We start from the raw sequence: 25,036 nt of genomic DNA on the forward strand, positions 1-25,036 counted from the left end.
CGAGTTCATGGACCGTAGAGTTTCTCCTTTCAGACGAGGCAGACGCTTATGCTGCCATTTTCATTTTAGATGGCCGCTTGTATGTTTCCGCAAATTTGACTACAAATGATCACATGTTAAAGGCTCTGTGCACCGGCGGTTAACTAGATTACACAGTGATGTAATGTGTGATGTTAGCTCACTAACCTGTCGGACTTTCCCTCGACTTCTCCTGACTCTCTAATCCTAAGAAGATTGGCCATTGAATGACATTTGACCCCTTAGCAGCAGGCTACACACACAGTAAAGCAGTAAAGTCTTGTGTGGTAGAGATAATCTGGTTTAACTCTACATTCCTCTTTGTCTCTTGTTACCTCTCCTCCCCACCTCCGTCTAGATGGTGTCCCAGAGAATCAACTCGGTCGATCTGTCCTGCTGCAGCCTGGAGCAGCTTCCTCCCAACCTCTTTTACAGCCAGGACCTCACCCACCTCAACCTCAAACACAACTTCCTGCCCGCAGACCAGCGGCTGCAGCAGCTGCAGAGGTACAGTGGCATCATAAATCTACAGTAAACACACCTGAGGCAAAACTGTAAGGAGGCAGGAAGCAGCGAAAGAAAAGAAAGGAGTGGACGGACTTGAGGAGGCGTCACAGGTCGAGGAAACAGTCGAGGGTGGTTTGGATGAGCAAGATGAGACTTGAGATGGTTAAGCTAAGCTTGGAATAATTTGGGCTCAACAGGAGCTGCTCTGTTGCACAAGGAGCGGAGAGATGAGACACTTACACAGTGGACACAGCAGGTCATGGCTGGTTTGGACAGCTTTAGCTTTTGCCTACAATTTGCAAGCTATCAACCTGAGCAGTCTAGGACCGGGGCCATTGGCATGCAGGGACCAAAGAGGCTAGCCAGGGCTGTGCTGTACCAGGCTAGGCCAAATGAGCCCAGAGCCCAGAAGGGTAGATGCGTCTGCAGGGAAGCTTTTAATGTGCCTGGCCTCCCTCACTCTCTCTCTCTGTGGGCACCATCTGCTGCATGCTTATCATGGTCCCAGATTAAAGCCCACAGCCAAGACGTATGTGTGTGTTCTTCTGTGTGTGTGTGTGTGTGTGTGTGTGTGTGTGTGCACATTCATACACACAGTGCTGCATGTGCACGCCTGTCACAGCCTTTATTTCAAGATTATTGCTATTTAAGTAAGTAAGTTGTGTGAATCTGAGTATGTTAGCAACGTTTGCAGAACGGAGCGTCTGTATGTGTGTGAGGGAGAGAGAGCTGCTTGCAACAGAGAACGTGGCTGCAGGCTACAGATTTGAGGTCAGTGCATACAGAGTCTTGATACAGTATGGCATTTGTTGTTGGTTTTTTTTTTTTTTGAAGATGACTGCACCAATAGGAGTGTGTATTTGTGCGTGCGTGTGGCTGCACATGTATAATCTTGCACGCCCGTGTGTCTTCCTGAGAGAAAAGCATGAATGAGTCGGAGGTCAGGATTTCATGTTGCTCTGCCACATTTTCTCAATCACCTTTTTTTTTTTTAATCCTCAGAATAATGAGCAGCATTAAAAAAGACAAATGACACGAGGGAAGTAACTAGTTTTTAAACCAGCGTGAGCGACGCACAGCTCCCCTGCTGGTCAAGCGAGATAGCATCCATTTAGCTTTGCCAAACCTAAGTAGGCTCATCCGCATTTGACCCAGCACGACAGAAAAAGAGGTCAGTAATGAGAAAGAGATGAATAGTTAGCTGAAAATAGAGGCGTTTTGACAAAAAAAAAACATGTAGCGGAGTTACTTGAGTACTCGCTTTGCCCCTGAGAGACTGGAGTCAAAGGAGCTGGAGTCAAGAACAATAATACTCTGTGTGCAGCCTCCGTGAATGTGGGTGTATGTGTTTTGGTGTGGACAGTTGTGTGAGAGTCTGTTTTTGTTTCAGTATAAACACTGGCTTTCTCCGACATCTAACATGGGGTCATAGTGCTTTGTATTTTTCCAAGAGGAATGGAATGTGTGAACCTGCCACATGCCTCTCCCCTTCACTCTCTCTTTTCTCTCCGGCCAAATACTAACTGGCGGGTGATTTGCCAATCAGATATGCATAATCAGTTCTCTGGGATACTAGCTCTTTACTTTGGCATGGGACTTTCTTCCCAGCATGCTTCTCTCTGTGAGACAGAGGTCGCCGCTTGTGTTCCATGTTCCATGAATATGATTGAACCTTTGGCCTGTTTATTTACATATGTATGATAGTTTAGCAGGTTCTGAAGGACGCAACCGTAATGGAAATGAAGGGAGAGGGAAATGGAGGGGAAGGAAAGTCGGGTAGAATAGTGGCAGGACGACAAAATGTGAGGTGAAAGAGGGGGGATTAAAGTTAAATCCTTTGAGTTTTTTTGGCCATTTGAGATTTTTTGACATACTATCACCTGATGAAGTTAATATGATGGAAGTGTTAGCTTACATTTGCTTATTTACACGTTCAGCAGACACAGAGAAACAGCAGCATTCACCTACTCTTGGGAAACAGATCCATATTTTTAGCCTCTAAACGCTCCATTACGTTCTCCAGCTCGTTGCTGACTGTGCCATGCCTGCTGTTCGGTGCTGGGACGCCATACAGTGCTATTCGGCTGAAAAACTTTTTACAATGTCGAGAAACCAGAAGACCAACGCAATGAGCTAAAAGAGGCTAAAAGGCTCCACAGAGATGAGGGGAACCACAGGGTTACGTGACGATTGATTAGCGGCTTTAAACCTGCATTAACGGGGCTTTTGGGCTGCTTGGGGGCAGTGCAACAAGTCGAAACGTCGACACAACAGAAACATATTATCTACGGTCTTTTTGAAAAGTATCTTTAAGTTGCTACAAGCTCCGTTCAGCTGAGGTTGCCTTTAATTTGGTGCTGGACAGGTTGTGCGCATTAGGTTTATCAGAAATATTTGAAGCTGATGACAGACAGTATTAGCTTAGAGAGGCCAAAATGCTAAATAGATCTAAGCAGAACTGCATATTTGGGTGATGATTCTCTGAGAGCAACACCTTGTCATTTGATCCGTTGTTGATAAAGATTAGTGCAGCTTTAAATACACAGTACACAGTAGTAAAAATGAGGGAAGAGAGTGGCGTGATGGGACAGCACGACACAGACAAGGAGAGACTGTGAGGAGGGGGCATGAGCATTACTCAGCAGATTGCAGAGGTTGATTTAATGGTGGAATGACATCCCCCCCCCACCCACCCCCCACCCACCCACTGCCTGCAGGAGTCACCCTCAGCTGGAATTACTCGGCCACCCTGATCAATAGCCCTGACGTCTGTCTCAGTTGCCTTTTTCCTCATCACCATGATATACTGTGTGCATGTGTGTGTAACCCGTGTGTGTACATAGGGAGGGAAATCAAGTCGTGCCAGTTGAAGCAGCTGCTCCAGCCTGCGGTGCTCGATTGGCGCGCTGCCCATCGCCGCCGTGCCATAGCTGCTCTCTCTGTGCACATGATAGGTGATAGCAGGTTGCATGTGTGTGTCTGTGTGTGTGTGTGTGTGTGTGTGTGTGTAGGTGGATAAATAAAGACAAGTCCAGAGAGTCCTTTCCCCTGCTTCGCCTTGTCCCCCCCCCACCCACCTCCACCATAACCCCTCTGAAGGTCACCGCTCTGCCATAGGACTCCAAATGCCACTGGTCACTGGTGTTTGAATGAACAACACAGACGTCAAAGCTGCACTTGTTTGCTCAACAATAAAACGTGAAGGTTTAGTCGTGATGCTGAGGAAGGCTTCCTTTACCAGCGAGTTCAATCCGTGTGTTTTTCACCTAAACAAATTCAGTGTAAGCTATACTTCGCTACATTGGCCATGGACATATTCATTAATGTATTTATGAATATCTTCTACTCTCCTGCAATATTCATGTTGACAAGACACAACTACATCTCCAGTCACTCGCTCATACTCCTCTTCTCCTCTTCTCCTCTCTTCTCTTCTCTTCTCTTCTCTTCTCTTCTCTTCTCTTCTCTTCTCTTCTCCACGTTCTCCATATTCATGCTTTTATCCTTCTTTTTCCAGGTTTTCCCGTCTGCGGAGCCTCAACTTGTCCAACAACCACCTCGGTCAGTTCCCCCTGGCCATCTGCGACATCCCCACGCTGACGGAGGTCAACCTCAGCTGTAACTACCTGGTTTCTGTCCCCTGCTCCGTGGGAGCCATGGCCAAGTAAGTAACAGCAGGAAGATAATGGCGGAGACAGACCTGATGAACTATGAAGAGAACCAGTTGTATTTATGCCGCAAGATCTTCCTCTTTAGTTTTCTTTACTTTAGTTTCATTGTTCCTCCTTAAAGATTACGTTTCTGTTTACAGTGTTTACCTCACCTCTCCCTACTATTGGCTCATAATGCTGGTAATCATCCACCTGTTGTCCGGGCTCTTTACTGTCGAGTAACGCCATCTCAGGGCTGGAAACCAGTGAACTCTTTCACAAACCAACCGCATTTTATCCACTTTGGGTGTCAAAACTTTACATAGCCAAATGTGGGAGTTACCTAGCAACAAGCACGTGGCATCACAACCATCTCGGTGTACTTTGCTGTGTTCAACGTGAGCAAACAGCAAAACAAGTTGGGCCGATCATTTGTGGTGCTGGCCTGTGACCTTTTGAGTCATGGCCTGTCCCTCGTCTCTTGAACCGCTGGCCTTGTGCTTGTTACTGAAAAACATTCATTTCTATATTCTCTGTTATTGTAAACGTTTGTTCAGCTTGTTATTGGGCCAGTCTGTTGTGGGGAATCCAGTTTTGCTCATCACATTAGCTTTTCTTTGCAAGCTTGATAGTTCAATCTCATATGTCTCTTGTGGACTCTGTTGCCAGTAAGATATTGATGTTTTTTTTTTGATGAATTACTGAATGAATTAGTTTGTGACATTGTTATTCTGTCCCCTCAAAAAAAATCATAGATTTTTTTTTTTTTATAATTCTGAGCCAAAATTTTTTAAGAGGATGCAGCAAATGTGATTCTTCTGGCTGAAAACCGCCCTCATGGGAATGCTCAGAGCGGTTTAGAGTTTTGGTTGAGATCCAAGTTCAGCCCCGTTTGACTCACTCTTTAAAGGAATGTCAGCAAAATGTAAAAATATGTCGGATTAAATGAAATGAGGAAGCATTATTCTGTCTCATTCGCCCCACCGTGACGACAGGGAATACGATAGATAAAGGGAGTCATTTAGTGGCTGGGTCTGTACTGACATGTGGATGGTACATGTGTTTTAAACGCGTTCAAAATGTAGCTCACAGGTATGTGGGCTAGATGAGAAGTTAATCTGCAGGAATGATCTGGTATGCCTGTAAGTTCCTGAAGTGGCCAGTAGGGCATTCAAGCTGCTACTGCCATCTGCTGGACACAAAGTGTACTGATCATGGATGCTGATGGTCCTGATTGGCACAACGTCGTTGATCCTGAGCGACAATATCAGCCCAGATAAAGATAATTCTTTGATAAAATGCCACCCCGCCCGTCCCCGCTTTCATAAACAGGGTCAACCGTCTAATCTGCTGTTCCTCTCTCAGTTTGCAGACGTTCCTGTTGGACGGCAACAGTCTAGATGAGCTGCCCAATGAGCTGGGATCTCTCCAGAGGCTGAGCTACGTAGGCCTTTCCTTCAACCAGTTCAACCATGTGCCCCAGGTGCTGGAGCAGCTGACCTCCATGGAGAAGCTGTGCATGGCTGGAAACAACCTGGAAACACTCATCCTGCAGAATTTCAGACTGCTCCGTGTCAAACACATCGATCTGAGGTGAGACAATGCAGGCAGATTATTACAAATGTTTGAAAAGAACAAGTCTGACAACTTTGTCAAGAGCAAGCATCATGTTGCGTCCTCAGTCATGCTTGGCCAAAGCAGTGTACTCAATGACACTTGTTATCCTGCTAATGATAGAAACAAAAACACTAAGAGGAGCCAAAACACGAGCAGACAGGCAGACGGCACGGAATCAGGAAATCATTTGCCTGTAGTGGCTCCGTCAGGTATCTTCCCATTGTTTGCTAAAGCACAGAGCTGCAGTGACTTGCACTATTTCCAGTTAATAGTTCACTCCTTCTGACTTTGCTTGGACAAGGTTAGTAAATACGTTTTCCAGCGTTCTCACCTGCGTGGCCAGAGATCACGTGGTATCTCTGATGAGGATGTGTTCTTTTGTCAGTGCTGCGGCTGTTCGTTTCTGCTGAACCAGGAAATGTGTCAGCTGTGTTTGGCCAAGTAATGGATGAGTTAAGGGCTGCAATTAACTCGCATTTTCATTATCAATTAATCTGACAAAAGAAGAGTTTAAAATGCTCAACACGTGGGAACGATTCTAAACCAACAGATGTTGGTTACTGTCATATAAGATGAAGATCAACAGGAAATCACAGCAGTTTCATTCCTGTAGTTTTTAGTTTAAAATTCCTCTTTTTGAAAGTCTTATTTGTTTCACAACAGCATTTTTTTTTATCACAGTTTCACTTCATAATGCCTCTTTTCATCACACTCTGTGCTCGTCCATCAGGGCAAACAGATGTGATTGGATGTTTTTACAGAATGATGTGTTAACGTCTCCTAAGTCCTATGTGCCATTGATGCTTTCTAATCAATGAATGCTTAAACACTGGAGGATGTAATCAGTAGGTGACAGAATGGTAATCATTTAAATTGACCAGTCACTTTGTAAATCAAAACCCACTTCCACCAGTGTTGAGCGCAGAACAACTGAGCACTAAACAGAGCTCAAGAAGCCGTGCAATATATCAGCCATCACCTGAGGCTTGTTCCCTGCCTCGCAAGAAAGGCCGCAGCCTGTGCAGTTCAACCTGATCCGGCTGGAGCTGAACCTTTGCCTCCTCCCTGCTCCCCCTGTCAGGTTGAATAAGATCTCCAGCATGGTGCCAGATGAGCCTGACCTGCTGAGACACGTGACCCAGCTGGACGTGAGGGACAACAGGCTGACGGACCTGGACGCCTCGGTCTTCCCCAGGCTGGAGGTGCTCCACTGCGAGAGGAACCGCATCGCCGGCCTCAAGGCCAAGGGTTGTTTGCTCAAAGGCATCTACGCCTCCAACAACGGTGGGTTTTGGCACGCAGGACTTGGTTTTCTCCGCCGGGGCAATCATGTGTGGTTAGAAATGACAGATCCCCTTCCCTCTCACATCACCGCCCCCACCTCACTGGTTTCTAACCTGAAATTGCTGATGTGTGTCTGTTTCTGTGAGTCTGTAACGTATATCTCACCTCACCTTTTTCCCATATAACATCATTTCCTCCCATGCATTCATTTTTCTCATCAGTGCTGCAGTCTCATTGTTCCTCTCCATCATCCCTCTCCAACCTGTCATCACCCCCCCCCCCCCCCCCCCCCCAACGCTCCCCTCCATTTCCCCATCTACCTGCTCTTGTAGTACACCACGTCTGTCCTTGCTGTAGGTTAATGTGTTTTGATTTCTCCATACAGAGCTACGACGACTAGATGTCAGCCCCGTGCCCTCTAATCTGAGCTACATGGACATCTCGAGGTGAGAAAAATCCCACACAGCACGCAGACACAGGAAAGCGGCTCTGATTGGAAAAAGCATTTGAGAATGTAGCTCATTTACAGTAGATCCTCTCTGCCCAAGAAACAGGAAAAAAGCGCTTTAAAGACCTTGTAACCGCTCTTGCACATGGCTCTTTGAAAGTGTGGTGAACTGTCAGAGCTGATGTTAGAGGGCTGTCATCCTTTAACCGTGTCAGCCCTGACCCTTCACCTCTGGTTGTTAAGTGAAAGGTAGCTACTGTACAGCTTCTTTGTGGTCAGTAAAAAGGCATGGGAAAAAAAAGTCTGCTTTTAAGTGCTGAATCTAGTTTTTCTACTTAACCTCTGAGAGAGCGTCCCGGCTCGGAAAAATCTGTTTAGGGTCATAACTGTTAATGCCTTTTTTTGTCTGAAATATAACACAGCTGCTGCCTCAATTATCTGACAGTCAAGTGAATCAGAAATATTACAAAATATTGTGGGGAAGGGGGGGGGGGGGCAATTTTTCAACCAGAGCTGAAGTTGCTAATTTGTCTTTTCTAGAGCAGGACTGTCGGGAATTCAAACACATGCAGTATTCTGGTACATTATATTCCACGTTCGGTATCTCGCTTTATAAACTGCACGTCATTTATCATCATCACCCCCCCCCCCTTCCCTTCCTCCTGTAGGAACCATATGGAGTCCCTGCCAGACTGGCTGTGTGAAGCTAAGAAACTGGAAGTACTGGATGTGAGCCACAACCTCATCACTGAGCTCCCGGCGCGGTGAGTCTCTCCCTCTCAGAGAACGTGTCCATAAGCCTGTAAATGGCGTACTGTGCTGCATTATACTTCCTGCCCTTTTGCCGGCCAGTCATCTATCCCCCATAGGGCCTCATAAATCACACAGATAGCCTGTAACCTCCACAGCCTTGGTCCATTCTCTCCCTCTTTATATAGCCTTTTGGAAGGTCAGCTCAGATGCTGCTCACTTCCTCCTCTTCTCTCTGTCTCGCGTCGTCTCTGTCAACTGTCCTCCCTCTGCTTCTCTCTTTTCATTCCTCTCTCTCTCTCTTCCTCTGCCCCCCTCATTGTCTGCAGATTTATTTTTTACCCAGTAAGTGTCAGGATGATGAATTCCAGCTGCAGGCTCCGCTAGAGGCACCGCTATTTTTTGTTTTCACATCCCCATCCTCGCCCCTATCCTCCTCCTGCATTATCATTTCCATGACTGTTTCAGTTCCTTCTCGTACAGTCCCTGCATTCACAAGCCAGCTGTGTGGAAGAATCGTGTGTCACCTGCTCACCAATCATATCACTATCTACTTATACATCATTGCAGGTTCAGAGACCAGTATCCTTGATGCTCTAGCTCTTACCCAGCCGTCTGTATGCTCTTCGTGCCACAGGTTGTTATGCAGCAGCAGTCTGAGGAAGCTGAGTGCGGGACATAACCAGTTGCAGAAGCTGCCTGAAAGAGTGGAGCGCCCTCTGCTGGAGGTTTTAGACGTACAGCACAATCAACTGGTGGAGCTGCCATGCAACCTGTTCCTCAAATCTGACAGGTAGCATTAATCACCGACTGGAAGTGATTTGTTTTTTTTTTTAATCAGATAATGCAGCCGACATCTGACAAGAGCATTAAGCGTAAAGAAAAATGCAGGTGTATGAATGTGAAGGGCAGAAATTATGAATAGGATTTTAACCGAGGACAAGATATCCAAGGGCAGGGATGACAGGCGAATAAAAAACAATCAGGCAGCTCAGGGATGGGAGAGGGAGGGGGTTTTAATGGGGGTCATAGGAGCAGGAATTCATGCAGAAGTTTGTGATTAAAGTGACTGGTCACTGTTTTTCATTTTCCCGTCTGAAGGAGCACAAAAATGAGTCGGTGTTTTCATATTTACTTTCAGCTTACGATGCGTAAATGCATCAGCCAATAAGATGGAGCACCTGCCGCCATCCAGCTTGTCAGAGGAGAGCCACAGCATCCTGCAGGAACTCTACCTGACCAATAACCGGCTGACAGATAAGTGTGTGCCCATGCTAACAGGCCACACACACCTTCGTGTTCTGCACATGGCCTACAACCATCTCCAGACCTTCCCGGCCAGGTGAAGATCTGCTCTGCTCACTCATCTGTGTTTTACATGCTGTGTCTTTGGTATTTTTGTACTTGCTGGCTAACATATGCACAGATACTAATATACTTTCTTTTTAAGAGATTCACTTTACAAGGATAGAAAAAATTAGGCAAAAATAGGCAGCGATTCTCCCTGTCCTGGAGGAACCATTGACTGGCAAATTTTCCTTCCTAAATAAATGAGCCGTTATTGACTAATTAATAATCATTCTACGTGCTCAACTCACCCAATGCCTCACACCTCATTCTTCAGTAAAATGGCCAAGTTGGAGGAGCTGGAGGAGGTAGACCTGAGCGGAAACATGCTGAAGACTGTGCCCACCACCATCATGAACTGCCGGCGAATGCACACGCTCATCGCCCACTCCAACTCCATCGAGGTCTTTCCTGAGGTCATGCAGCTGATGGAGATGAAAGTAAGACAGTAGTAACAGCACACCTCTGTGTGTGCAGCGTTATGCACGAGCCCCCGAGCTCGTACTGCACGTGCATGCTTGCGAGCATTCACATCTTCTCCTCTGTCGTCAGTGCGTGGATCTGGGCTGTAATGAGCTGACTGAGATCACTCTGCCGGAGAATCTGCCTCCCAAGCTTCAGGAGCTGGACCTGACCGGAAACCCTCGTCTCAACCTGGACCACAAGACCCTCGAGCAGCTCAAGTATGTCATTATTTCTCTGTAGGTCTGTTTGCTGTAGTTACAGTGTCATTCTGCATCTATATCTGACTGTGACTATGGCCTACATGTTGCACAGGGAGTATTTTATTCTGTTTTTCATGCTTTAATTTAAATTTCTTTGCATTTATATGCTGTTTTTCTATTATACCGCTTATTGTTATGATTGCAGTTTCCACAAAGAAGTGACCTTTTATGATAGAAACCACCTATTCGTGAATATCCTAAATAGAAGACTGTCAGTAGCGTATCATGGATCTTTGTTCCTCTAAATGTCACGGTGAATTTCATCTATTTCACGTTTTGTTGTTTTTCAGTAATATTCGCTGCTTCCGTATTGATCCGCCTCCAACCTTTTCGTCGAATGAGACATCTGGTGGGCCTGCTGTGTGGAGTCATGGTTACACAGAGGCCTCCGGCGTCAAGAACAAGTGAGTTCAGTTCAGTCAATAATGGAAAAACAGCCAGTATCACACTCTTCCAGTGAAGCCTCACTAATCCAGACCTCTCGAGAACGTGCATTGTTAAAACCAGATGACTCAAATGAAGGACGTGTTGAAGCAGATCATGAATCATGTGTAGTCACATCTCAGTATGGGCTGGATTATAAACTCAGCACCTTCAGCATGTGAATACTGAGGAAGAGATTCAAGCAATTCCTCATACCCATGTCCACAAGTAATGTTCAGCAGGCCAGTTCGTGCAGTCACGTGTTCATACATGGCCGCCTGTTGTTTCCTTTTCAGGCTGTGTGTCGCGGCTCTCTCTGTGAACAGTTTCTGTGGGAGTCGTGAGGCTCTGTACGGTGTGTTTGATGGGGACAGGAATGTGGAAGTGCCCTACCTTCTGCAGTGCACAATGAACGACGTGTTGGCTGAAGAACTGCACAAGACCAAGAGCGAAGAGGACTACATGACCAACACCTTCCTCGTCATGCAAAGGTACACGGCAGGTTCATTATGTTGCTTTTTTTTTTTTACTTCTCAGCAGAAACTACAACCTGCAAAATTTGGTTGATGGGGAGTAGAAATGTTAAATACTCCCTCTGCCTTCCTCTTCTTTTACCACCACAGAAAACTGGGAACCGCAGGGCAGAAATTGGGTGGCTCAGCAGCTCTCTGTCACATTCGCCATGACCCCACCGACCCCGGCGGCTGCTTCACACTCACCGCTGCTAATGTGGGCAAGTGCCAAGCCATCCTGTGCCGCGATGGAAAGCCCCTGTCGCTGTCACTGCTTCACAACGTAGGGCTTGAGGAGGAGTACCGCAGGATCAGGCAGCACAGGGCTATCATCACTGAGGTAGAGATCCTTGAAAGTACGTTAAATCAAATGTCATTTTAAATGTGCACCACATGAGCACTGAATTGTTGTTTATGCTCTTTTCCACAGGACAACAAGGTGAACGGCGTGACCGACTCTACGCGAATCATGGGCTACTCCTTCCTTTACCCATCCGTCATCCCTTGCCCCTACGTGCAGACAGTCACTCTCACCCCCCAGGATGAGTTCTTCATTCTGGGTAGCCGGGGCCTGTGGGATGCTGTGTCACCCACCGAGGCTGTGGAGGCTGTTCGAAACGTCCCCGATGGCCTTGCTGCTGCTAAGAAGCTGTGCACGCTGGCGCAGGGCTACGGCTGCACGGACAGCCTCAGCGCTGTTGTGGTCCAGCTCAGTGTGAGCGAAGACTGCTGCTCCTGCTGCTGTTCCGAGCCGCCGCAGCCTCCCCCTAGCCCCGGCTTGGGCCCCTATCCACCATCATCCTCTGCCATCAAGGAGCGCCCCTCAGATGGCTCCCTCCCTGTGCCGCCTTCCTCCTGCAGCGAAATCAGCAGCGAGATCAGTACCAGCGAGATGAGCAGTGAAGTGGGCTCCACAGCCTCGTCTGATGAGCCACCGCAGAGCTCCCTGGTGCTGCTGCACGACCAGCCCCACCATCCTCATCTTCACTTGCACCATCAGGCCCACTCGCTGTCCCTACAGCATCAGCAGGCCCACACAACCACCCAGCCCTGCCACTACCTGTTCCCAGGTTCAGAGCTGCCCTCTGCTCGCAGCTGCTGTGCCCTCCACCCTGCCTGCTTGGCCGGCTCCTTCCAGAGGCAGCTGTCTAGTGCCACTTTCTCGAGCGCCCTGTCTGACAACGGGCTGGACAGCGAGGACGAGGAGCCCATCGCTGGTGTTTTCTCCAACGGGAGCCGTGTGGAAGTAGAGGCGGATGTCCACTGCCTCAAAGCAGAGTCCTCCTCCTCCTCCTCATCACCTCAAACATCATTGCCTTCGTCCTCCAGCCAGGAGCGCGCCCTGCTGACGCTTCCCCCACCTCCTCCACCGCCATGCACCCCAGAGCCCCTGGAGGAAGGCGTCGACATGAGCCTCGGGGACGCTGAGAACGGGCTGGAGAGAGACGAATCGTGGCAGGGAGTCGGAGCAGGAGGTGGGGACGGAGGAAAGTTGGCAGGAAAGAGGAGGGTTAATGGGTCGGTGGCACGCCAGGAAAAGAGTCACAACCTCATTGAGGTGGCTGCTGATGCTCCCTCTAAGAAGCCCGGGGGTTACTTCACGGCTCCGGCCCAGCCAGACCCAGACGACCAGTTCATCATCCCGCCTGAGCTGGAGGAGGAGGTGAAGGAAATCATGAAACAGCATCAGCAGAGACAGCAGAAGCCACCTGGGACCGATCAGCCCACGGACTACTACGACACCCCTCTCTGAACAGCAACACCACCAACCACAGCCTCATCTCCCTCCCAGCTACAGCATGCACAGAAGCCTGCCATTGATCTTTTCAGCAGGAGGCTGTGAAATGCACATGAAAAGTTTGATCATACTTTTTCTAAACAGCCTTCCTCGCTCTACACAGCCTCATCATTGAAGAACCATGCACTGTAACCTGCTCCACCTTTTTTTTACCCATTCAACTCATAGAATGAAACAAGCAAATGAGCCCTTTAATGACCCTCAACCCTCTGGTGGACACAGCTCCTGGTGTCCGTGGTTGTGCCCTTCTCACAGACTGTGGAGCGTTGTTTTTACATTAGACAACCAGCTGAGTATGTAATCGACACTAGTCTCTTTGCAATAGCATTAGCTCGCCACAACACTTGTTAATATGGATAACAATTCCATGGTTTGTTCGTTTGTTTGTTTTGTAAGAACTTACCATATCTTTTAATGTGAAAGCGGTGAAGTTGCTGAAAGAACTTTTTAAAAACAGACACATAATCTTTTTATTATCAGTGAACTATGTCGGATGGTACACCAGTAATACCACACTTAACTGTTGTAGATATGGCACTTAAAATACTGTATTTCTTCAGTAAATCATGGCTCTTGGCCTGTAAAATGGCATAGAAATTTTTTGTAGAAATTTTAAATACTAACTCCTAGGAGTTGCATACTCTTTATGGTGACTCAGTCACTTTTACTAATCTTCTCTGAGAGAAATGGTGATTTTTTTTTTTTTTTTCCAATGATTGTAAATAAGAGAAATGTTGTATACTGATGCTTTTTAAAGGAACTGCGTACCTGTATGTCGGTGAAGGTTTTAGTGGTGGGAAGGATGTGAGGTTCACCAAGACTTTGCTGTTATGGAGGTGTCACCCCCCCCCCGACCCCTTTATCTTACAACATGGACCCACAAATACACACACACACACACACACACACACACACACACACACACACACACACACACAATTGTATATGTGCAATTGCAGATCGGAAGCCCCAACATTCCATGCAGTATAACACAGAGTTGCTATGGTTTGCTCCACTTTGTTTGATTGTGATGTCCTGTCGTCATCACTGTATCTAATGAACACTAATAAACAGATCTTTTACATGCACACTTGCATGCACGCATATACACACAGGCGCACACACACACAAACACACACTCAAACACACATACATGCACATTCACACGTAATATTACTCCCACCTCCCTCCTACAGTAACTGTTATCACCGGCATGACTGTGTCAAGTTCAGTAATACAAACAAATATATCCACATGGAAAAGAGACAACACAGATGTTCCTGTCTTTGGTATAATAAATTTTAAATTTGTGAGTATATTTGCTGTCTTGGATTTGTTTTTTAATAATGGATGGTTTTGACATTTGACATGAAAGACTTCACATTAACAAAAGTTTTTACAATAATGTACTTTGTTTGCCCTGTTGTTTTTACATTAAATAACCAGAAGGGGGCAATATCATACAATGTTATGATCTGCAGCATGCGACAGCTTTACCTTTGAGCCAAAAGCAATAAATCTATAATTCCAAAGTCTGCTGGACAAGATATTTAGCATGAATATTCAACTGGAAAACATTGATTTATTTCACTTAAAGTCTGTCTTCTTCTTGTGATTGGAAAGTTTGGAATCTTAAAACTCAGTCTTTATCAGTGGCACCCTGGTTTCTCATGACGATATCGTTGTCCACTTTGCGCTTCTTGTACTTCTTCCTCACACAGATGACACTGACTATTAAAATCACAATCATTGCTGCAAGCACAGACAGAGACGAGGCGACTGCAAGGATGGTTTTATCGTCGATGGAGCCCTTGTGCTGACAGCTGTCCCCATAGTACCACCAGTCATCGCCCACAGCACACCTGGAGAGCAGAGAAGAAGGATGAGGAGGAGAGGGACAAATCAGAAGGAATTCCCATACAGCATGTATACAGGGTGAAACTGATATAAGGTAAATATAAGAAGAACTCAACTTAATGGAACAAGATGAGATAAAATCTCTCAATCTCTCAGTAAGAGAGATGAGAAGACCCACAGCAGGCAGTTAGCCTAGCTTAGTACAAAGACTGGAAATGGTGGGGCGTGATTAGCCTGGCTCTACGATACGATACGATACGATACGATCGTATCGTAGAGCCAGGCTAATCACGCCCCACCGTTTTCTCTGTCTAAAGGTAACAAAAAGTTACTGTGCCCGCACCCTGGCCAGGGGCAAGTACCACAAATAATAAAACCATAAGATTATATGACTGAATTTAAGGTGCTGCTGTGCTACTTTTGGACAGAGCTAACCTTCACTTTAACCCTCCTTTTTATCATTTCTGAGCAGTACATAAACATATGACAGGTTGTTCATAGCACATAATGTAGTTTGGGACAGAATTATGGAATTTGGCATGTGTTTATGAATGCACAGATTGTCATTATCTGTTTATATGCCAGCATGCAGTGTTGGGTGCCTCACAGGAGGAACACTATCTGATTACACCTGCGTTAAAGTGTGTTTTAAACCATTTATTAAAAGCAGTTATATATATGAAAAGGGGTGTGATGCAACACTAGATTATTGTGACATGTATTGACAGCACCTTTGAAGGCTGTCTTATTGTCACATCTGTAGTTTATTAAGTGTGGTCAAAAAGCGCACATGGAGCGCCTTGGTAGCCAAATGGTTACAGAGCGTCACAACCATCGACGGTTTGATTCGAGCCGGCCACCTTTATTGCGTGTTGTGCCCTTGCTTCTCCCTATTTCCTGTCTGCCTCTTCACTTGTTACTATCCAGCAAAGGCAGGCAAAAAGTGTAAAAATAAGTGTAAAGACACACACCTGCAAACAGCCTTCCCTTCGTCCACCACGCAGACCCCTTCATTCAGACATTCAATATTATTGCAGAGATTGGCAGTTGTGTTTGGTGTGGGTGGGGGAATTGTCGGCTCGGTCTGTAGCAGATGAGACACATCTGAAGAGGGACAGCAAATGAGAAAGCGGCTAATTGAATCCATGTGGAGAAGCATATAAAGAACATGAAATGAAGCAATGATTGGATCACATGATTGACTGTAGTGTTTTTCTTTCAAGTGGCCATATGAATCATGGATGTAATCAAGCATCGCTGGTATACATGACCCCACAAATATACTGTTTGTGTGGATGTAGCATACTAATGAATAAGTAATTAATCTAATGTATGACAGGATGGATGTGGCTTCATGAAAAAAATGAAATCTTCAGGCAGCACACTTCTTATATCTTTGACATCTTTGAACACACAGTGCTCAGTACTGTAATCTGGTGGTTTTACCCTCCATGGTGAGGAGAAAGATGGCGTCTCCTCCCTTAATAAAATCCCTGCTCCTGGCTCTGAGGTGGGTGAGATACACTGCAGTGCCGGCGCCTGGCCCTCGGAAATATGTAGACCCATCTGTGTCGTTGACCTTGATGCCCACCTTGCGAGGGTCGTCCCAGTGAAGCTGGTCTGAGCCTGATCGAAAAGAAAAGGTGTATAATTACAGTGTCACAGCAAAAACTCTATTTTCATGATTTGCTGTGGCGTAAAGAGAACAAGTAATTTGAATGTTTTTGAAAGCAGCCTCACCTGTTAAGTTCATGCTGGGGTCAGTGGTGACACTGCGCTGGTTGGACATACGCTTTTGGATGTGTGGATGCTGGTCCATCAGCATCATGGTCATCTGTTTCCAGGCGCATGGCCATGTCTGTCCGGTGTCCCCTTCACGGGCCACCAGATGAGCATAAGCTGACAACTGACCAGGGTTGTCGTCCTTACCACTAGGGTACAGCCCCATTTGGAAGGTGTAACCCTCCTTAGAGGTGAATGTTGGGCTGAAGATTGGTGTGTTTGCTGGCGTGTTGTCCATAACTTGACTGAAATCTTTCACTCGCCACACAAACTCTGGGCAGGTGGTCTCAGAGAGGTTGATATCATCCAGTGACAGTCCTCCTGCTGAGGACTCAGAACCCACCTTGGCCCCTTCAAAGACAACCCGGAATTTTTTCTTGACGTCTAGACTCACGTGGTGCAGTTGCCACAGCTCCTGAGGGGCACCTGTTACAGCACAGGAGGTAAAAACACAGAATTTATTGAATGGAAAGATTGCATAAACAGTTGTTATAGTAGATTTTGAGCTTTAGAGGAATTTGGTCACATTCACCATCTATGGTTGATATCATGCGCAGTTTTCCCGTGGGGTTAGCTTCATCGTATTCTCGGACATAGATCTTCAGCGTGTCACTGGGGCCGGCGCTGTTGTAGTAGAAGAACTGCAGACACTGGTATCCTCGATTGGGGTAAAGGAGCCTGCTCTCCAGCAGTGCTGTATCCCCAGTGTTGGCTTTGCCGGTGTTGAAGTGCATGAAATACCCCGAGCCTAAAAATTACAATTTCACTTGATTAATGACGCCAGTACCGAGGCATTATTTCAATGCACTTTGCCCAGAGAATGATTATACAGGCCAGTGCATCACAGAGCAGTGATTCAAGTCTATCTTGAAACAACCCTTGTGTGCCTTTCTGCACATTGAAACATGTTAGTCCTTGTACATGTATGTAAACATGTATATTCCTGCAAGATCGCTCTCACCAGTGCATTTGCCCATGTTGGAGTAGTCACTGTTTGGCCCTCCAGCAGCTTCAGTGACCCTGTCCCAGTCTGCCTTATCCCCCTTTCCCTGGATCATACCACAGATGTTCTCACGTTCAAAGTCACATGAATCCAGGAACGTGGAGGCTTCGGCTAGAAGATATTTCATGAACACACAAACAGAGGTGTAGGACTTTGAGCTGCTATAAACTGAGAATGTCTGACTCATTCACATTCAATAGCATAATGGCAGTGCAAGATGACACTACTCTTGTTATATAGATCATAAAACCCAACATATGTTTCTTGTTGATTCTTACTGCATTTATAGAGGCGGTGCAGCTTGAGCAGGTCACTGTCACTGAACTCCATACGCTGGCCAATGACATCACTGAAAGCGGGGATCTTGGTGACGATGGTGGGCTCAGTGCCTTTGCGGAAGGCATTTTTACTGTAGTGCATCATGGAGCCATAGTCGTAGGGTACGCCCAGAGAGCTGGAGGTGGTGTCATTGTAGGTGTTAAAGTTGTGCTCTTTACCTGTAGATCACATAGAAATAAAGGGTTCAGTGCTGTTGAACTCATTATCACAATGTCTTATTCTGTCCTCCAAATGCACAGGTGGATATCAGAGATGTTTGGGATTTAGGATCTCTCATAAAAGTTGATTTCAACATCTGACAGTTGTTTAAAGCCTTGATAAAAGACTGCTGACATAAGGTACTCTTTAATCCCAGTCTTTAAAAGTAGTTTTGATTTACTGGCTATGATACAAAGTCTGATATTAGACCTTGATGATATCAGTTACATTAGCTGATAATGTCGTTTTGTTACTATGCAGCCATGGAAACCAGGCATGCACATGGTTATCACACAAGCAATAAATCATCTGTAGCATGAAGTGCTTTACTGCATATCAAACCTCTTGAACACTGCATAAACTAAAGTGATTTTTCCGACTAATTAGAATGCGAACTTTGCGAAAAGCCTGTATAAATGTAATGTATAAAAGCTCCTTTACTCTTGTTCTCCTTCTGACACAGTTTTAATCATGCACATGCCAAAGGAAATCATGAAGTATGCATGTCATAAAGGGATGAATGGTGAGAGCATGAATGAGCAGTGTTCAATCTTAATTGGGTTGGCTGCGTAGCAATGAGAGGTTCAGTACCTTCTGTGATTTGATCCCAAATGATGTTCACATAATCATCGCGGTCTGCCCTGGACTGCTCATGCCAGAAACCCAGAGCATGGAGGAACTCATGTTCGATGGTGGCGATGCGGTCACAGTTCGTTCCTATTGACAACCTCTGCTTCCCAACTTGCCGGTTTCCCACGGAGGAGAAGCAGCTTTTGGAAAAAACAACAACTTTACTTTTATGAACGTCCAGTACAATCCAAAATGTCTTTTGTTAATGACTTAAATATATACAATGCATCAATTCTTGAGACAGAACAGCTTGTCTTGCCATCTAAACTGACCATATAGGTATAAAAGTTCTTTTTGCCTCACCCGTCGCCTTTAAAGACGGAAATGTAGTTTGCTTCTCCGGTCCAAGGCTTGAAGTCGATGCAGGTCTTGAGCCGGTACTGCTCAAAGGCCTTCAGAATCACACCTTTTGCATTGATCTCTGCAGAGAACATGATAAATCAAAGATAGAAAAAATATGTTTTCCAAGCTCCCCTTTAAGATTGACCATAATGCAGTATAAATTCATACAGACCAACTGGGGTTCAAGATTACTACAGACAGACAGACCCGGTGGTGTATATGTTCTACCTCTGATCTGAACTCACATCTTCACAGCTGTATCATAATAATGATAATAATCATTAATCACTGATTTTCATCTGATATTGTTAAAACCCAGTATGTAGAAAAGTATTTCATTGTTGTTTATTTTTTCTCAACTGTGCAATAACACTATTTATTACCCCTATTGACAGTATACAGTGTTTTAATAAATTGTATATATTGTGCATATACATAGACTTAGTATTTCTCAAGTGCAATACAACATATGACACTAGTGTTTTTTTCTCATAAGGACATTATCAATAGTGCTTTTTATGGGCAGTGGGATTTTGGCATTTAGTATTTTTAGAATCTGTTCATAATATACATATACATAGTTGTTTTTCTGTTCTGTATCCTGTACACTTTTTTTTATCTTGACCCTTTTGTGCTGCTGTTTTTGCTTTTTGCTGGCTCTAATGATTTACAAAGTCTTATCTTATCTTATCTTATCTTATCTTACCATTCCTATCAAGGTGTGAAAATGTGGAAATAACCATAAAGCATTGTAATAGCAAGAAATAAGGAATTGTTTACTGTTTTCTACGTTATGTATATTAGTCTGGAGTCAGTTGGACCTCAGAGAGGTCGAAAAAGTCCTGCATTCAGAATTTTGACTGGAATTCAGGTTCAGGTCAAATTCAGGTCCACATACTCAGCCAATAAATCTGATTCTGATTCCAACAACAGAATCAACAATCAACAATAAACCTACTCACCCTGTTGTTAGATGATGAGATAACTTTCTATTTTTTTTAAGCATTAATATGTAAGCAGTACTTTAATATTAAAGCTGGTCAAGTTGGAGCTACTACAACTGCTTTATATAGTGTTAGGTAGTGTAATCATTAACAATACCACATATTTTATAAACCAATCATACATTTGTTTTTCGAAGTGTAGGTGAACTTCAGCAGCTCTTGGGAACTTATCATTTAGGCACTCTTACCTAAATCATCCCCCAAGACGTACGGGATCGTCCTCGGCCACCTGTACTCATCCCCTATGATGGAATTTCGAGTTTGCCTCTGTGGCGGACAAAAAAAGCAACCAGCAAGGAGTCAGAGTTAGGCGTCATTCAACAAAATTCAGCTGTGCAGGTTGAAAATTTGAAACATTTAAAATAACATACCTCATCAAGCACAATGTCTCCCTCTATAAGATTCAATCCTGCTTCTGTGGAGACCAACACAAAGACAAGTGGTTTACAGTGCTTACTTGAATCTTAATCTGGAAACAGGAGGAAGGAAAGGGTCTTTTCATCTTTCTTTTTGCATACCTTCATTGATGTCAAAAATGTCAAGGTCCCGACCACCGTCTACATCATAGTCTGTGTACGCGGAAATGACACAAATAAAGGTGAAGAAACTTCAAATGAAAGCGACAGAAAAGTCTGTGTATTGCTTTAAAAAAAGGACCACTTACCTAATATTTTTGCTATGGGCTGAACAAACGAGAATTAAAATGTAAATGTTATTCATTTTCAAGTGCATTAAAATCAAATTTCTTGTTACCATGCAGCAGTGTCTTAAAAAAATAAAGCAATTTCTCACCAAGCAAAGGGTAATGCCACATAAGAGGCAAACAACGTGAAGAACAAGTGCACCTGTAGGTCCTGCCATGTCCTAAAGTGTCCCTTTGCATGGGACAGTGCAAGTGCAAGATACTGAGCTTGGACAGAACAGTGGAAGGTAGAGATGAGCATGCAGGGAATAAAATGAAAAACATGTGATTACAAGCTGATAATTGACAGAGCTGTAAAGGGTCTGGTTTATGCAACAGCTTCAGTCTACTCTGTTATCTGCTCACACACCTTTACGTGTTTACCTGCAAGAGAGAGGAACACGTTTGAAGGTACTAATGTACCTAATGCTTTGTTTTTATGAACCTCTTACAGTCTGTAAAAAATGCTTACTTGGTGATAAATTGTAGCTGTTAGTGATATAAAGTTGCCACGTTTGGTTTATGCTGATACATGGTAAACTAAAGTGATGGAAATGTACTGTACTTTTTTTTTTCTTTCTTTCTATAATCATACACTGAATAAAGGAAAATGCATCGTCCAGACATAGGTAAGCAATTCTGTGTTATTCTCAGGGCTGTTATAAGCCAATGTTTAATTTTTCCTCGCCGTAGATGGTGTGAACACTTTGTCTTTCATTCCAAAAAACATACATTTGTCGTATTCCTCCACACTGTGCTTTGCCCTCCAACAGTTCCAGGATTGTGACGACGTTACTTTTTTTTTTTTTTTTAAAGATTTCTATTTTCAATTTCTTATTTGTGTCACATCGATTTTTGAATGGCAAGACAGACTGGGATGCTCCAATCCATATAAACCTTCAGAGAAACACAAAAGGATTACATCAAACCAGTCACCCCCCCTCACTGTACCTACTCCAAGCAATTTCCTGCTGACAAAGAGTCTCCTTGGTTTTTTGTCTACATATATGCTGTGACATACAGTGGACCCACTCAAGGTGGTTCTTTGTGTTTCTGCAGCTGCACTATATTTCCGTGTAGCTCGTGCAACCTTTTCCACAGAATTTTTAAAGCTACTGATCACTTGACACCTGGTGTGGAGCATAATGTGGTCTGGCAGCAGTGTTTTCCAGTGGTGGAGGAAGAACTCAGACCCTTTAAGATTCAAGATTGCTTTTATTGTCATTGAGCATAGCCATGTCAATGAAATTTTTGTTGCAACCCCCGTGTGAAAAAGAAAAGATAATAAAATAAGATAAAATAGAATAAGATGAAACACATCTAGATAAAATAAACTCACAATAAAATAAACTCACAATAAAATAAACTCACAGATAACATAAATTCACAAATAAGATAAACAAAACCAAAGGACATAAAAAGTCAGCATTTAAAACGTATATACAATATACATAAGATGCAATGACACTGTGTGTATACTTAAATGTTAAGTACACAGAAGGTGCGAGTGTGCAAAAGAAATGTTCTCACAGTCTCTCCCTCCAATTGGTGGGAGTGACTGAGGCGGCGGGGGAAGGGGTGTGTGTGTGTGTAGATGTGCGTGTGTGACTGCGGGGGGGGGGGGGGGGATGAGTGTGTGGGTGTTGCTGCGGGGTGGTGAGGTGTGTGTGAGGTGCTGCAGGGGGTGATAGCCCTGACAGCTCTGGGGAAGAAGCTGTCCCTCAGTCTGTTGGTGGTTGTTCGTATAGTCCTGTACCGCTTTCCTGATGGAAGCGGTACAAACAGTCTGTGGCCCGGGTGGCTGGGGTCCGTGGCAATGGATCTTGCCCTCTTCTTGACCCGGCCTGCATATATAGAGTCCAGGTCAGGAAGGGGGCAGCCCACGATGCCTTTAATTAAGTAAAAGTACTAGTACCAGGCTTTAAAATACTACATTACAAGTAAAAGTCTTGTATTGAAAAGGTTGCTTAGGTAAAAGTATAATTTAGTATATATACTTAAAGTTTTTTTTTTTTAAGTACTCAATGCAGAAAAATGTCCCCTGGGACTGCTGTACTATTCTAAATGATATCATTAGGTTATTATAAGTCATGTTAACTATATTCTACAGGACTGCACATAATGATTATTTTCATTATGTATTAATCTGCTGATTATTTTCTCTATTAATTGACTGATTTGTAAAAAACCTGAACATAGTGAGTAATGTCTGGGGTTGAGCCGGATACTCGTTTCAGACGAGTATCCATTACGGACAGAGCATTTTTGACGATTACGAACATGATACGAATAAAACTCGTCACTATCCGTGCTCGTGCTGAAGGAAAATTCTCATTGGGTAACTGACTGTCTTCACGCTCTGTGATTGGCCAGTCACGCACAGCGCCCGCCCCTCCCTACACAGACACGTCTGTAGCTCACGTTGCTCGGTTTGTATGATATGTAAAGTTACTTGGTGAACTTGTTTTGTAACGTACGCGGTGTATTTGACAAGACAGAGCTGAAAACGGCTTGTCGCATCGGTCACTGCCTCCACTCCGTTTTTTTTTTTTTTTTTTTTTATTTATACCGTCTGCTTGCTCTTAGTTTGACTGGTGATATAAAGTCAGTTGGAAAACTTTGCTCGTACTGAACGTGGTGCTTTTGAGAAGAATACAGTGAACAAGGCTGACATATTATTTCCCTGTTTGCCATCACTGGATGTTTGCATGAATCACTGAGTTCACACAGATCATTAAAAAATAAACAGTCTTACAGACCACTTACACACTTACACACATACAGCTGAACACACAAAGTAGCCTATATTAATATTTTCATGAATTATCAATGTCAGACTTAAAATAATGTACCGATGTAAGCCCCACCCATTTTCGTTAGGCCCCGCCCACTCCGAGTACAGATACGGATACAGATAATTTAGATGGTTGAACAGATACAGATACAGATACAGATAATTTAGATGGTTGAACAGATACAGATACAGATACAGATACAGATAGTGGTGTACTCACTCATCCCTAGTAATGTCATCACACTTACCCAGAGGCCAGAGTGACACCTTCCCCATGCTTGTTTTGACCAACCAGTAGTCCAAACTTCAAAATGATTTAAAATGAACTCAATGATAAAACTGTTAAAATGAGGTATGTACACACACACAACTCGTTTATATACCTCGTTTTTATGAGACAACTTTATATATATATATATATATATATATATATATATATATATATATATATAAAAGGGTATAAATATAACCAGTAACTAAAGCTGTCAGAGCAAAGAGCAAAAGATTTATCTCTGAACTGTAATGGGGTAGAAATAGAAAGCGGCAGGAAAAGCGAATCAGTAGTGTATAAGTACCTTAAACTTCTACTAAAGTACAGCTCTTGAGTAAATGTACTTCAGTAGTTACAATCCACTGGTGGCATTTCCACTGATGTCTTTAAAACTAACAGATATCTTGAGTCACAAGCAAAACCCTTCATTGCAGTTCAGCACGTCCATAATGTCCATAATGAACATGCATCCATGCATTTTTTACACTGGCTATTCTTTTCAAAGCTGAGGGCAGCTGCAGCCTATCCCAACATGCACTGGGGTTGGACTGCATGCACCCTGGACATCTATTGGATACTGAAAGTTTCTAATTCCTCAAACCTGCGGGTCTTCAGATTGAAGGAGGAAACTAAGGAAACACAAAGAAGACAGAACATGCAATCTCAGGTCTTCAAATTCAGCAGCGTTTTGGTGTGAAGCAGCAGGACCAACCTATGAGTATAAAAACAAAAACTTCAACTTATTCCTTCAGCTTTGGGTTGTTCTGCCCTTCTTTAAAAAATGTGAAACTATGTGGAACTGGTTTGTACCTCAATCACAAATCCACTTATCCACATTCATCAGGCTGCAGATTCTCCACAATCAGCAGTTCTACTGATGACAAACTGCCATCTCACCCATAGCAAAGTAATAGTGTACATGGAAATTAAATGTACATGTCAATACCTGAGGCAAAGTATAGGTGCACCACCTGCTGGCAATGACTGCTACTACTTCATACCTTGCACTAACCTGTCACTGGTCCAGCTAACTCCTTCTAGACAAAAAAAAAAAA

The 25,036-nt window shown here is 44.3% G+C and overlaps 2 protein-coding genes across 2 annotated transcripts in view; one reads left to right on the forward strand and one right to left on the reverse strand.

The window, feature by feature from the left end:
- Window positions 1–14,396, forward strand: part of phlpp1 (PH domain and leucine rich repeat protein phosphatase 1) — a 42,155-nt gene extending 27,759 nt beyond the window's left edge. The window contains exons 4-17 of the mRNA XM_076745258.1: window positions 377–525; window positions 4,043–4,189; window positions 5,541–5,768; window positions 6,874–7,076; window positions 7,462–7,522; window positions 8,193–8,288; window positions 8,912–9,067; window positions 9,416–9,616; window positions 9,899–10,061; window positions 10,174–10,304; window positions 10,637–10,750; window positions 11,066–11,260; window positions 11,393–11,621; window positions 11,712–14,396. Of these exons, the coding sequence (XP_076601373.1) occupies window positions 377–525; window positions 4,043–4,189; window positions 5,541–5,768; window positions 6,874–7,076; window positions 7,462–7,522; window positions 8,193–8,288; window positions 8,912–9,067; window positions 9,416–9,616; window positions 9,899–10,061; window positions 10,174–10,304; window positions 10,637–10,750; window positions 11,066–11,260; window positions 11,393–11,621; window positions 11,712–13,034 (3,396 nt within the window). The 3' untranslated portion in view covers window positions 13,035–14,396. The remainder of the gene's footprint in view (window positions 1–376; window positions 526–4,042; window positions 4,190–5,540; window positions 5,769–6,873; window positions 7,077–7,461; window positions 7,523–8,192; window positions 8,289–8,911; window positions 9,068–9,415; window positions 9,617–9,898; window positions 10,062–10,173; window positions 10,305–10,636; window positions 10,751–11,065; window positions 11,261–11,392; window positions 11,622–11,711) is intronic.
- A 322-nt stretch (window positions 14,397–14,718) lies between these two features.
- Window positions 14,719–21,095, reverse strand: mep1bb (meprin A subunit beta b). The gene is made up of 14 exons (XM_076745071.1): window positions 21,027–21,095; window positions 20,899–20,917; window positions 20,753–20,803; window positions 20,606–20,649; window positions 20,423–20,501; window positions 19,192–19,309; window positions 18,850–19,028; window positions 18,000–18,218; window positions 17,680–17,832; window positions 17,251–17,466; window positions 16,677–17,144; window positions 16,383–16,562; window positions 15,908–16,040; window positions 14,719–14,941 (listed from the first exon to the last, which is right to left on the reverse strand). The coding sequence occupies exons 1-14, from the start codon at window positions 21,093–21,095 to the stop codon at window positions 14,719–14,721; spliced, it is 2,151 nt and encodes a 716-aa protein (XP_076601186.1).
- Between the last annotated feature and the right edge of the window lie 3,941 nt (window positions 21,096–25,036).

This window comes from Chaetodon auriga, chromosome 12 (genome assembly GCF_051107435.1).
Source record: "Chaetodon auriga isolate fChaAug3 chromosome 12, fChaAug3.hap1, whole genome shotgun sequence".
NCBI lineage: Eukaryota > Metazoa > Chordata > Actinopteri > Chaetodontiformes > Chaetodontidae > Chaetodon > Chaetodon auriga.

What these genes read in the sequence shown, in the direction of transcription:
- mep1bb (XM_076745071.1), bottom strand. Translation starts at nt 21,095, where the DNA reads ATGGCAGGACCTACAGGTGCACTTGTTCTTCACGTTGTTTGCCTCTTA. An exon ending in CGTCTTGGGGGATGATTTAG is followed by an intron (nt 19,310 to 20,422) that starts GTAAGAGTGCCT and finishes TGTTCTCTGCAG; the next exon opens with AGATCAATGCAAAAGGTGTG. An exon ending in CAACATGGGCAAATGCACTG is followed by an intron (nt 17,467 to 17,679) that starts GTGAGAGCGATC and finishes TGTAATTTTTAG; the next exon opens with GCTCGGGGTATTTCATGCAC.